We start from the raw sequence: 12820 nt of genomic DNA, 5'->3' as shown, positions 1-12820 counted from the left end.
GGTGGTGTTGTGTTGGACGTCTCATCTGCAAAGGTTATACTGACGCCTTACTTTATGCTGTGATCACACCTTTCTTCCGTTCTCTTTACCCTTTTCTAGATTAGGTCACTGGCCAAATGTGTTAATTAAGGTAACCTTTCAGTTATTTCTCCAGTGGTGTATTTTAGCTCATTGTGAGTGGTTAAAGAAATATGTATTTCCTACAGGTTCTCCTGTCTGTTGGAACTGCCTGAGTAACCTCTGCTAAGGGAGCAGCCGCTGTACTTTAACCTTTGTTGTGGTCTGTACAGTATGAGTCCATTTAGCGGACATTATTTAGAATGATGATGTTGATTGTGGACTATTTCAAGTGTCTTGGCACCATTTTTGTCTTAGTTAAACTTTGACGCAACACAGACCAGCAGTCAACACAAGATCTATCTATTGTACAGGATCTTTGTCTTTAATCTAAATAATCATCAACATTTTATCAAAATAGTTTTATTATCTATAATAAATAAGTTGGTATTTGGATGGTAAATGTTTGCTCCAGGAACACTGGGGTGCAGCAGAGGGAATTAGACACTTTCTGTACCAAACATGAGGCAAAGAAAATAATAATAAGACATTGTCTAAAAGGAATTTGTCCGGTTATCATCAAGCTGATGCAATACTGTAGACAAGGACTACTAATATTAGAGATGACTAATACTTGAGCGGAAAAACAAGATTTGTTATGTTATTTTTTTATTCTTTGCCAAAATTGTTCAAACCTGTTGAATATATTTCATAAAAAAATTCTGGTTATCGGATTTGCATTTTCTTTTCATTATTTCCTGCATCCCATTTAATTTTTTATTTTCCTATCTAAATATTATAGGGGATATTTTCTGGGCTTATGTGCTTTCTGTCATTCAATCATCCAGATCTGATGTGCTTTGCAGCTGGTTCCGTTTGCATTCACTCTGATGCCCTAAATATAATCTAGAACAAGTCTTCGGCCTCAGAGAACAAGCAGCATCACGACAACTGAGGGACAATTGGGGCTGAGTCTGCAGTAAATCAGGAGGACTCTTAATTTACTAGTCTATTTACCCTCTAACTTTGCTCTGTGGTCATGAGAGAAGCGTTGGGACCGAAAGCACGAGTTACCAGAAATAGATCTGCTTCAGACTCATAAGAGAGAGGAAGAGAAGCTCACAGTAAAGCGTCCAATTCTCTACATTAAAAGAAGCCAGTTAAAGCGGTTCAGGCGAGGGAGGGGGAGAGGGAATAATTTTTATTGACACACATAGGTGAAAAGAGTATTGTTTTATTAGGAATCAAATCTTTAAAAATATAAAGTACAACATAACATGACAAACCCCCAAACAGCAGAGAAGTGGCACAAACACAGATAATAAACAGTGAAGGTGGCGGAGGAAGTATGGGTGCCGTGGTCTGATGTAAGTGGTTACTGACTACATTAAAGGGACAAACGTGAGCCGGAGATAAGCATGTAAACTGGTGAAGATGTACAAATCTGATAAAGTTTCAGTCATTTTCTCTCTGATCAGAGTCAAATTGCTCATAAACCCCAGTAATAAACTGTCCATACAAATTTAAAAGAAAAATGTGGGGGAAAATCAATAAAGAATTTAACAGGATGGACTGTGCTACAGTGTCTGTGTTTACTGTACTGCATGTGTATCCTGATGAGCAGGAAGAAAAAGGCTGATAATGTAAATATCACAGTGACTGGCTGAACTGCATTGACCACTTCTGTTTTACAGCTACTTTTGATCTGCGTCCCTCCACTCTGCTCCTGCTTTAAAAGGCATACGGTCCAACAAAGATAGAAAGTCTGAGGACGGAGCTGGACCGCTGGCTGACCAGAGGATGGCCCGATATCATCTCCAGGTCCAACGTGTACTCTCTGGGACCCGACACGGCTCGGGCTAGAACCAACATGGCACTGTAGTTATTGGTTTGCTGAAGGGGAGACGAAACAAAAACAAGTTAGTAGAGTTTTACAGAAGACTAACATAAGTTAATGGAAGCTTCTATAAAACATGCAAATCATAATCCAGAGATACACCACTATAAAAGGCAAAGAATGAATTCATATTATATCACAGAAGCATAATCATACAGAAAATGATTGAAAAAGAAAAAAAATTTGAACAAACTTGGAGAACAATTTCTCTATTAATAAACAATTATTAAAAAAAAAAATCTTTGGTACCACACTTTTTGGTTTTCTGTTTACACAAAGCTAGTTGAAATATTGTCATTTTTAATAACAAACAAGTGGCCTACTGCTTTCTTGTAGTATGAATATAAAGTGACCAATTCTATTAAACACTGGCGTCCCTTCTATCAGAAAGAGGATGGTAGTAAAAACAGTAAATGTTTATTGTGTTGTTTTATAAAATGGATTAAGGTTCATATTTTTCTTTAATCAACCTAAAAAAGCTAATAAATATGAGGAAGCCAGTGACCGAAATAAAAAATTTTGATGAAATTATTTAATGAAGTGTATAGGAGATGTAATGTAAAAAAATTGAGAAAAATTTTGAAATGTTTCAAATAAAATGGACAGCAGCCCAACAATACCAGAAAAAAAAATAAAATAACAACTGCAATTATATAATTAAAAATAAATAAATAATAATATAATTTACTGGCCCTGAAACACCAGCATTGAGCCTTATATATTATACTTCAAGGTGGTATTTTCTGAAGTTAAACAACTTTGGCTCATTTACTAAGGTCTGTATTGAGAACAGCAAAAAATATTTCCACTCGGATTGGAATCAACCTCAGAATGGTTGAAAGTTGAAAGAAATGCTTTCCTTTAATGTATTTAAGGCCACTCTTACTCAGTTTATATATGAAGATTTTTTTAGTTCTTTGAATAAGTTGTTTCTTCAGTGTTATGGATATATTTGTTTTCTTTGTTATTAAATATATTGTATATAACCTGGTTGTAGTTGTTATTTTAATTATTGGTGTGTTCTTATCAGGTTTGCTTAAGTCTTTCTTGAAAAAGAGATTTTTTAGTTTCATTGAGTAATACCTGGTTAAATAAAGGTTACAAACAAACAAAAACTTTACCCTTGATTTTAAATGTGATTTTTGAAATGTGATTCTCAATCTTGAGCATTTTAGTGCAGATCTTTCATGTTTAATGAATGATAGAAGAAAAACAACCCACACTTTCTCCTGATATTTCTTTCTAAGACCTAACAGAGTTGGCTTTCAGAGCAGGCCTTTTTTATAGATGATGCTGCACACCCTACGCCCCCCCTTTTCCCCCAGCAATCCTCACCCTGATGTAGAAATCCTGGTTGTTGTCCCCGGACCTAATGCGGAAGGTGTTGACTGACCCCGTCCTGAAGGTGGTGGCCTGAATGAGGAATATGTCTGATGGTACAGCGCGCTCTGAGGTGATAGTCATATATCTGTAGACCACGCTGTAAGGCAGATCTCTGCAGGCAGGCTTGTTATGTGGGCACATACAGCGGCTGTTTACACAGAAAGAGAGAAATACCAATAAAAAGTGCAAAGACATTGATTAGAATTGCAGCAGTTCATTTATCAGCCAGCAGAGGGAGTAAGTTCCTTCCAAAAGATGAAGAACCACTCAGCAGCAACCTTTGTTTTACCAGCTGATTTTCTAACACTCATTTTAAACTCCTGCATTATGTGAGACATGTTAACAGTAACTTCCACCTGTTACAGTTTGTTCACAGCTGTGAAGGTTTTCTTATTGCATTTGAGTATGTTCAAAAGAAAGGCTTGTAAAGCTGGACTCATATATGGAAAAAGTAATTGGTGTAATTTAGCAGTCTGGGCCACGCTTGGCACAGGAGCTGATTATATTCAGAGCTGATGGCCAACACATATTTCAGTAATTAGGAAAAGGTGTGCAAGTGTGTGTTTGTGGACAGCAGAGGCAGACACACAACCTTTCACGAGCCGTCACTCACTTGTCAGAGGCGTGTACGTATGGATCTTGGCATCGGTTGGTCTCCACACACTGGTACCCCCCGTGGATGTTGACGCACGTCTGCGTGTCGGTACACTGATGTTCTCCTGTTTCACATTCGTTTATATCTAATCCAAACAAAACAGCTGGTCAGGTTAGGCTGAGCTGGACCAAAGCGGAGGGGGGAGGGTCATTTCCCAATGCTTACCTTGACACATTCTGGTGCCCACCAGCTGGTATCCTTCAGGACACACACAGGAGAACTTCCCAGGCTCGTTGACGCACTGGAACTGGCAGAGGTAGCTGGAGGACCTGCACTCATCAATGTCTGACAAGGTATAAATATATTCAGGTTTTAAGCTTGTCCACAGATGGCAGCCGAAAAAATAACCATTTTAACCATACATTTTACTAGAGGGGCAAAATGGGGCCTATGTTTTTTTTTTTTTTTATGGAGGCACTAAAAAGAATGAAACAAAAACAGGGCAATAGTTGATTCTTTAAACTATTAAGTGAGCCAAAGAGCCACTTGCACTCATGGACACCTAAGGTTTAGCAGATAAAAACTTGACTCTGTGACAGGTGCTAAAAGTAGAATAATTTAACTTCATATCATTATTAAAGGGAGACTGTGAAAGAAAAAATAAGAGTTATGGTTTTAATATGATAATTAGACACTTATTTAGTATTATGTATTAAGCAAAGGAGCCAGGACTATTTTCACAGGGGATCGGGCCCCTCTTGGCCCCAGTCTAGAACCACCTATGGCTGCTTGTTCCTTACCGTTACACGTAAAGCCGTCAGGCCCGAGCTCGTAGCCCTGATCACAACGGCACATGAAGGTGCCATACGTGTTGAAACACCTTTGGGAGCAGGGGGCACCCATCTCACACTCATTTACATCTGAAAGCAGAGAAGGCACATTTCACTGCGCTGAAGCCTCCAAAAAACACGATTTCAAACTGAACTGATTCCTGGGAAAACACACCTCTCTGCCAAAGAAGCAGAACTCGTAAGAGCAGGTTTTTATAGTAAGCTTGTTGTTGAAGTAAAGAGGATTTATAACATGAGGAGACACGTTTTACTCACATCTACTCAGCTGTTAATTCATTTATTCTGAGTATGCAGCATTTAAAAACAGAATTTTTTTCTGATGTAGAAAATGTACCCTTACTAAACAGTCTCTTCTTTTTAGAGTTTGAAATCTGAAAAGTGTGGCATGAATTGTATTTAAACCCCCTATTTCTTTAAAATCCCAATTTTCGCCACATATTAAACACTTTTTCTGTGATGGTGGTGGCAGCATCATGCTGCGGGAATACTTTCCTTCAGCCTAAAGAGTGTTGGAAAGATGAACGGCGTTCCATAAAGGTCAATCCTTAGAGGCTGAAGACTCTAAATTAAGATTCTATCCATCCATTCAGAACAAATTTAGGATTTGTTTGCAAAGCATCACATGCGATAAAAGCCAATAATTTAGTCTTATTTCTATTTTTACCATTACTAAATCAGTTATGTATTCTAACTTTATGTTAGAAGAAAAGCTAAGGAGGCAGGATTTTTACTTAAAGGTGAGGAATAAAAAATGTCTATTCTCACCAACACAGGATCGGTTGTTTCCTCCCAGCTGGAATCCAGGCTCACACTGACAGGAGAAGGAGCCAGGGACGTTGACACAGCGATGCTGGCAGTACCTGTACCTGCACTCATCTATGTCTGAGGTGAAGAAACACATTAATAGTTTTATTCGAGGAGATCGGAAAATGATCTGGAGCGTGGAGGCGAACTCACCGATGCACTCCGTGCCAACCTTGTTGTAACCACGAGGGCACTGACAGTTAAAGGCACCCAGGGTGTTGATGCACTGCTGGCTGGGCTGGCAGTCGTGTTCCTCTCGCACACACTCATCAATGTCTGTGTGTGTGTGAAGCAGAAGAGGGAAGGATGTTGAAACGTGCTTCTGGTGAGCAAAACAGCCCCGTTCAGTAGCTACAGTGCGGGTGCTCTAGGCCACGGCGGCAGCGTTCACCTCACTTGTACCTAACAGCTGAGAGTATCACGCTGAGTCATGCTTGCTGTCTCATGCAAGTCATAAGCAAGTTTCTAGCTGTTAGTCAGCTTCCAAAAAAATGCAGCAGCTGTCCTCGTGTGAAATCCTCTACATTCCTCTCTTCCTCACCCGCCTCCTGTGGGCTCCCACTCATTCACACCCACACAGATTACACCAGCATGCAGCCTCCATTCCCCACGCCTGCAGCAGCCACCTGTCTCTCACCAATCTGTGGCTACCGACAATCGCTCACACATACTAAGTTACTGATCCTCATCCTGCGGCCACCTGCCCACCTCCAACCCCAAGATGAAAAAACAGACACCCACCCACACAGCTGTCTCCATCGGGTTCATAGCCCAGGGGGCAGGGGTTAAAGGGCACGGTGGGGGTGGTGGAGGGCTCTGGAGCGGGAATGACCGACGCAGAGCGGGGGAGGCACAGGTAGCCCCCGTAGTGGTTGAAGCACTTCATTTCCCCTTTGCAGGCATCTCGGATGGTCTCACACTCGTTTATGTCTGCCAGGAAGCAGAGAAAGATATTTAGTCAGAAAGTGTATAAGATATGGATCAACAGTGAGAAGTGCGGTAACTGCAGATTTTCACCTTTGCAGTGCTCAGTAAGGGGGTCCCAGTGATACCCATCTGTGCATTCCTACAATGAGCAGCAGAGAAAGAAGACTGTGTGAGAAAAAATACTGGAAAAATAAACACCAGAACAGGCTGTATGTGCCAAATAGTTGCATAATGTATTCATTATACATAATAAATCTCCAGTGGTGGAAAAAAAAAAAAAATCACAGCAGGGGGTATTCATGTTAAAGCTGTGAGCCGAAGAGATGTAAATCCATTAAAAGATTTGTGACATTTTAAAAGTCTGTCCTGAAGCCAAACTTTGCTTTAGAAATAAAGTGTTTAAAAGCCCAGTTTGGAAAAACCATTATTATCACTGAGAGGGAAAAATACACCAGCATGACCTGCATGGAAAGAAAGACCAGAGGAGTAAGGGAACATGGTATTAAAACCAAATTTATCCCCAGCAACAACCGCTTTAAAGTCCCAAGAAGAGACATTTATGAGGAACATTACAGAGAGAGGAGAAGAGGTGACTTAAGGCTAACATTTTAACTACAGAAGCCAGCAGTATCACCTGACAGGTGCTGCACTGCTGTATGCTGAGTTTTAGGGGCCCCCAGGGAACAAGGTTCTGCACTGACAAGCAGCTAAGCAAGAAAAACGTTACAAATTTCCACAAGTGATGAGTAAAACTAAAATCTTTCATTCCTAGTTTAGACGTGCAAATAATGGAAAGAGTCGCACTTTAATGGACTTTTAAAGCCTTGAAATTCCTATGATATCTAGTGTGATAAACTTTGAAGATCAACACAAAATTGCTCATGCTGAGGGAAAATCTACAGATTATTTTAACTATTTAAAATAAATATTTAATAGAGGCCATTTTATCTTAACCCTTTTTAGGGCAAGTTACCGTTTTTTTTTTTTTTACTTTATTTTTAATTGTTTTTCTGTTGCAATGAACATAAAAAACAAAACATTACAGCCCATAACAAACAAAACAGTCAGAGCATCTAGTTTAAAGAAAATGACACTATATCAATAAAAAAACTACAAAAAGATACAGACCAGTACAAAACAACTGAGTAAGTGAAAGCGGCAAACATATGGTAGTTTTTACATCACAACAAGTTACCGTTTTAGATACATCTTATTTTGGCATTTGACCAATTAGATGAGCCCTTGAATGATATATTACCTACTGTAAATTAAGTTGGGAAAAAAAAAGCAACAGGTCAAGAAAAAAAAGGTAAAAAGCTAATTGAAAAGTTAAAAAGTTAATAAGCCTAGTTAACAATTATATTTATGTTTATAAACTAAAAATGTAAGTGTTAGTATCAGCATTAATACCTCTAAGGTTATGTTGTACCAAAAAAATGTGTTTCTTTTCCTCTCAGTGTTTTTCATAAATTTCTTATAGAAGCACTTTTGTAATTTTTCTTAATATATTCAAGCAAGTTGTTTCTTGTTATTACATTGACAGTAATTTTTGCCATAAAAATATCCATATTTTTTTAATTTTACAAAGTTGATAAGATCTTGTCCTGGATTCCAATAACACTATTGGCTTGAAAGTATTCAAGCCAAAAAGTATTTTCAAAGTATTTCACTTAATGCCCCATAAAGGCTTAAACCATATTTTTATTTAGCCAAATTTATTCCCTATATTTGCTTCCTTTAAATTAAATTCCCTCACCTCTGTTTAAATTTCCCACAGTTCTTAGTGTTTAAAAAACAAATTTTCACACTTGGGCAAGCTGCAACCAACAATTTTAACTTTTATATAAAAAAATGAAAAATTTCAGAAAGTCAGATATAGTTTGGAAATGTATGCTTCATTTCTGAAAAGTGTGGCATACAATTGTGTTCAGACTTTTTCTACTCTCCACTCCAATACCCCTGAATAAAATCTTGTGAAACCAATTGGCTTTAGAGTTAAACTAAAGGCTAACTAGACTCCACCTGTAAGTTATTTCTTCTCAATTTAATTCCAGCTTTTCTGTGAGGGCGATAGAAGTCTGCTGGTAAAAAAAAAAAAACATAGTCATGAAGACCAAGAAACACAGTTAAAGGTCTGACATTAAACTTTGGATGCACTTATAGCACTGTTGGGTTAAAAAAGTATGATATCTCAATGCGTCAAGATCCCAAGCAGCCTTTTAAAATCCAAATGTACGAGGAAATTTTGGTTCATCCACTGATCAGAAAAGAGACATTTAGTCTGAGGGTTCACTAAGAACATAATCCCCAATCTGAATGAACTTTTTGGCCTGCATGCAAAATCCTAATCCTAACCCTAACTACACATCATCCTCTACCAACCAAATCTACTGTAAAATGTGATCATGCTGTGGGAATCCTTTTATTTATTCATTTATTTCAGAAGAAGCCAGTCAGTGTTGACTGGTGTAGATGATTGAGCTAAATTAGACATATCTCTGAAAGAAACCTGGTCAAAGGTTGCAAAAGACACTTTAACCAGAGGTACCACTGAGCATGCTGTTGTGTGTAAGAATGGGCCATCAAAAATTCAGAAATGAACCTAAAACCTGTGGCAAGACTTCCAACCCCTGAAGACTTGCAGCTGTAAGCAACAATAGCTGGTTCCCCAAAGCCCCGATACAGGAACATCAGATACACTTTTCAGGTTCTTCTTTCTATTAAAAATTTGAAAAATATTTTAAACTTTCCCTCTACTCCACAGTTATGTTTGTCAGTTAAACAAAATCCCAGTAAAACAAATTAAGCCACATGAAAAAGTTAGGTGGGTGAGAAAAAATAAAACTACATAAAACTCAAGCATGTTTTGGCTCCTTGATCAGAAATGTAAAACAACACACATTACTGTGTTTTAACAGTATAAAAAGCCACAACTGTCAGTAACAACATGGATGTACATTAAAAGAAACCAGAGTGGAGAGAAAGGATAGAGATTTGCTTATCCTTACCGTGTAAGTGTGACTTTCTCTATGTGACTGTGAATTTGTGCTGCGGAGGAGCACAGACACACATATGCACACACACAAGACTGGCACACAAGCACCCTGCATACTAATGCACTAACTGATCAGCAATCTAGCAGAAAACATGCACACAAACATACACACACAAAACGATTGTCAGACAGGCAGCTGAGCTGTGAAGCTGACACCCAGGGATGGTCAGAGCAGTCGAGAGGCTGTATCTGAAATATAGAGAGACAGAGGGAGAGGGACATAAAGAAGACACCATTAAAACAAGACATTACAGAATGGTTCAGTTCAACTCAAACTCTCTGCTAAGCTGTAAGAGGAGAAGCCAAATGTGAGGGAGCCAAATTAATAATAACTTTCTTAGAAGACAAACAGTCAGCTTGGTGGACTTTATCCATCGACTGTCAGCTACACAGTTCTCCTTTAATAGCAGCTAAAATAAATGGAAATAATCACACTGCCAGGTCAAAGCATAAACACTGTGACGTACTCTGAGCTTTGGCTAAAAATAACCAAGTCAATACTTTTATTTTCACTGCTTACAGAAAGCCTTCTGTGTCTGCAAGCTGGCAAAGACTTGACTTACTTTTATGTGTTTGAGTTAAGAGGTGGTGGGGGGGGACAGAGACTCTTAAAATCTGACCCTCACTTGCATGTTTCTACGATGTATCACGTTTTGTGTTTGGTGTGTTTATTTAAGCAGCAAAAATGGAAAATTTGCAGCAGCATAATAACTCCTAAAGAAATGTATCTGACAATGCAAGATGGGGCAGACTTGCTGACTGTGCATTACCCCACAGGTTTGTTAAGGGTTCCAAAAAGAAGCCAATTAGACTGGATTAATTCAAATGAAGTGATGCAACACACTTAAGATCGCCAAGTAGAGCGAAAGAGTTGTAACTTATCCAAACAAAGCAAAAGAGCAGCCCGCGTCATAAACCATAGTCCTTTTGCACTGTTTGAGAAGTTTAAAGAAGAAAACTTTAAATTTTTCCTTCCAATTTGATGAAACATTACAACATTACATAAAGTCATTTTGATTTACTTTTTTTTCAATCTGACAAGTTACATGCAAGTTACAAAAGACTTGCAGCTGCAGTTAAAATGAAAGGTTTTTATAAAAAAATATTAAAGTAAAAGTCCAGTCAGCAAGGAATAACCAATGGGTCATTATTTATAGTTCATTTATTTATAGTTCATTTATTTAGGGCGACAGTGGCGTCAGATGTAGGAGTTTGGCCTGAAATTGAAGGATTGACGGTTCAAGCCCCGGCTCTGACTTTCATTGTCTTTGTGTCCTTGGGCAAGACACTTCACCTGCATTCTCTACTGGTGGTGGACAGAGTGGTGCCAGTGTACAGCAGCCCCGCTTCTGTTAGTGAGCCCCAGGGCAGCTGTGGCTACAATGTAGCTTGCCACCATCAGTGTGTGAGTGTGTGCGTGAATGGTTGAATGACTGAATGTAGTGTAAAGCGCTTTGGTCAAGTCCCCTGACTTGAAAAAAGGCACTATATAAGTCCGGGAACAGCCATTTATGCCCAAATATAGTAACACCTCACTCCTGACATCTTACGGCAGTGATGTCATGGTGTCACAATTTTCTCGCTTTACAAGCAAAATCAATGGGAACTACGAGACACATCTGCAATCAACAACAATTATTGAAGATATCTCGAGGACTTCACCATTGAAATTCACAAGAGCTATAGTTAAACTGACAATGCCAACATGCATGGCAGTTGGATGTTGTAATACATTGGGTAAAAGTGAAAAAAAAAATTTTTATTTCCTAATCCACCACAGGTTCGTCGTTGGATTGCCAATTTGAAGAGGGAGGATTTGCCTTTGAACTTCTGGCCAGAGAAAAAAAACATGTCATTAATCCATTACTCTCTGCTTCGCCTAGTGCACTGGACGTCGCCATCGTGGATAATGGCGCGTTTTGACAAACACACAAATACAACACTGGGACTTGCTCAACAGCCGATACCGCACCGTGACGTCACAAACCAGTAGGTGGCAGTAGTGTTGTTTGACAAACATGGATGCCTCCAGTAAAGCATATAAAATGAATATTACTCTTAATTAAAAACAGTATGTAATAATTTCATATTTAAAGTACATTCAGAAGTTTGTATTCTGAATGTGATAATACTTTTCCTTTAACTCCGGAGTCCTTTTGATTAGTTACATTGAATAGCACCTGTAAACAGCACAACATTGGATGTAGGTGTGAACTTTGACTAGACCACACATACTTTGATCTAGACCAGTGGTTTTTAAGCCTGGCCTTCAGGGCTCGCTGTCCTGCATGTTTTAGATGTTTACTCAACTCCAAATGTTGATGTTAATGCAATCAGCAGATGCTTTTATCCAAAGAGACTTACAAAGAAGACACAATTTTACAGTTATCATCAATATGAGAGTAAGTTCTCTAGAGGAAAATCCCTAGTCAGAATCAGTGGTGACAGCAAAGAGAGAGAGGGGGAAGTGCAGGAAGAGTACCGTAGTAGAGAAGTACAGAGGTATGGGTAAGAGGTGACTCCAAAGAGGTACGGGGGCCTGTAACCTTTAAAAGCTGCTGCAATCATCTGATCCAGGTGCAAACTTAAGAGACGTATCTAAAACATGCTGTAAAGTAGGCACCAAGGAATGCACTACTGATCAAGATTATTCCACTGTAGCTCTGTATGTTTTCTTGAAGGATTGTCCTGTTTTCTTCCCACTAACTCTAACCAGCTTCCCCATTGAAGAGAAGTTCCCTTTCAGTTTGCTGTCAAGGCAGGTTTTTTTTTATAAAGATAATTTCAGTAGCTAGGCAATTCCGGCTACAGTCCATGAAAAAAAGGAAACTGTATGTGAAAAAATGCACTACTGTGGCATCAAGATAACTGAATAATTACTAAAATGACTGTTAAGAAAATAATAGGAAAGTTGTACTGAAAAGGTAACTAAATATGTTTAGTCAAAAGGAACTCTAAACAGACATGTTTTTATCTTTTAAAGCAACATTTACAGTTTTACTAAAGATTAACGCATGAATTAGGTTTTCTAGATCCTTTGCCAAACAACTGTAACCTTTACTTGGACAAAATAAAACACTGGTTGACCTAGTTTAATTATGCTTTTTGAAGGTAATTGGTCATAATTGATTTTATTAAGGTAAGCAGAGAAGAAATTGGATTTATATATATATATATATATATATATATATATATATATATATATATATATATATATATATATATATATATATATATATATATAAAGTGGG

At 38.4% G+C, this 12820-nt stretch overlaps 1 protein-coding gene across 1 annotated transcript in view; it reads right to left on the bottom strand.

The window, feature by feature from the left end:
- Positions 1 to 1266: 1266 nt before the first annotated feature.
- Positions 1267 to 12820, bottom strand: part of efemp2 (EGF containing fibulin-like extracellular matrix protein 2) — an 18642-nt gene continuing 7088 nt past the window's right edge. Inside the window, exons 2-11 of the mRNA XM_015387073.1 lie at positions 9523 to 9758; positions 6605 to 6653; positions 6329 to 6517; positions 5741 to 5863; positions 5549 to 5665; positions 4733 to 4852; positions 4158 to 4277; positions 3951 to 4077; positions 3290 to 3485; positions 1267 to 1950 (exon numbers count right to left, since the gene is read on the bottom strand). Coding sequence (XP_015242559.1) covers positions 1789 to 1950; positions 3290 to 3485; positions 3951 to 4077; positions 4158 to 4277; positions 4733 to 4852; positions 5549 to 5665; positions 5741 to 5863; positions 6329 to 6517; positions 6605 to 6653; positions 9523 to 9624 — 1305 coding nt within the window. The 5' untranslated portion in view covers positions 9625 to 9758 and the 3' untranslated portion in view covers positions 1267 to 1788. The remainder of the gene's footprint in view (positions 1951 to 3289; positions 3486 to 3950; positions 4078 to 4157; positions 4278 to 4732; positions 4853 to 5548; positions 5666 to 5740; positions 5864 to 6328; positions 6518 to 6604; positions 6654 to 9522; positions 9759 to 12820) is intronic.

Source organism: Cyprinodon variegatus, unplaced genomic scaffold, assembly GCF_000732505.1.
Source record: "Cyprinodon variegatus isolate N-32 unplaced genomic scaffold, C_variegatus-1.0 Scaffold385, whole genome shotgun sequence".
NCBI classification, from domain to species: domain Eukaryota; kingdom Metazoa; phylum Chordata; class Actinopteri; order Cyprinodontiformes; family Cyprinodontidae; genus Cyprinodon; species Cyprinodon variegatus.
The sequence above is the reverse complement of the archived record's forward strand: the minus strand, read 5'-3'. Positions and strand labels throughout refer to the sequence as shown.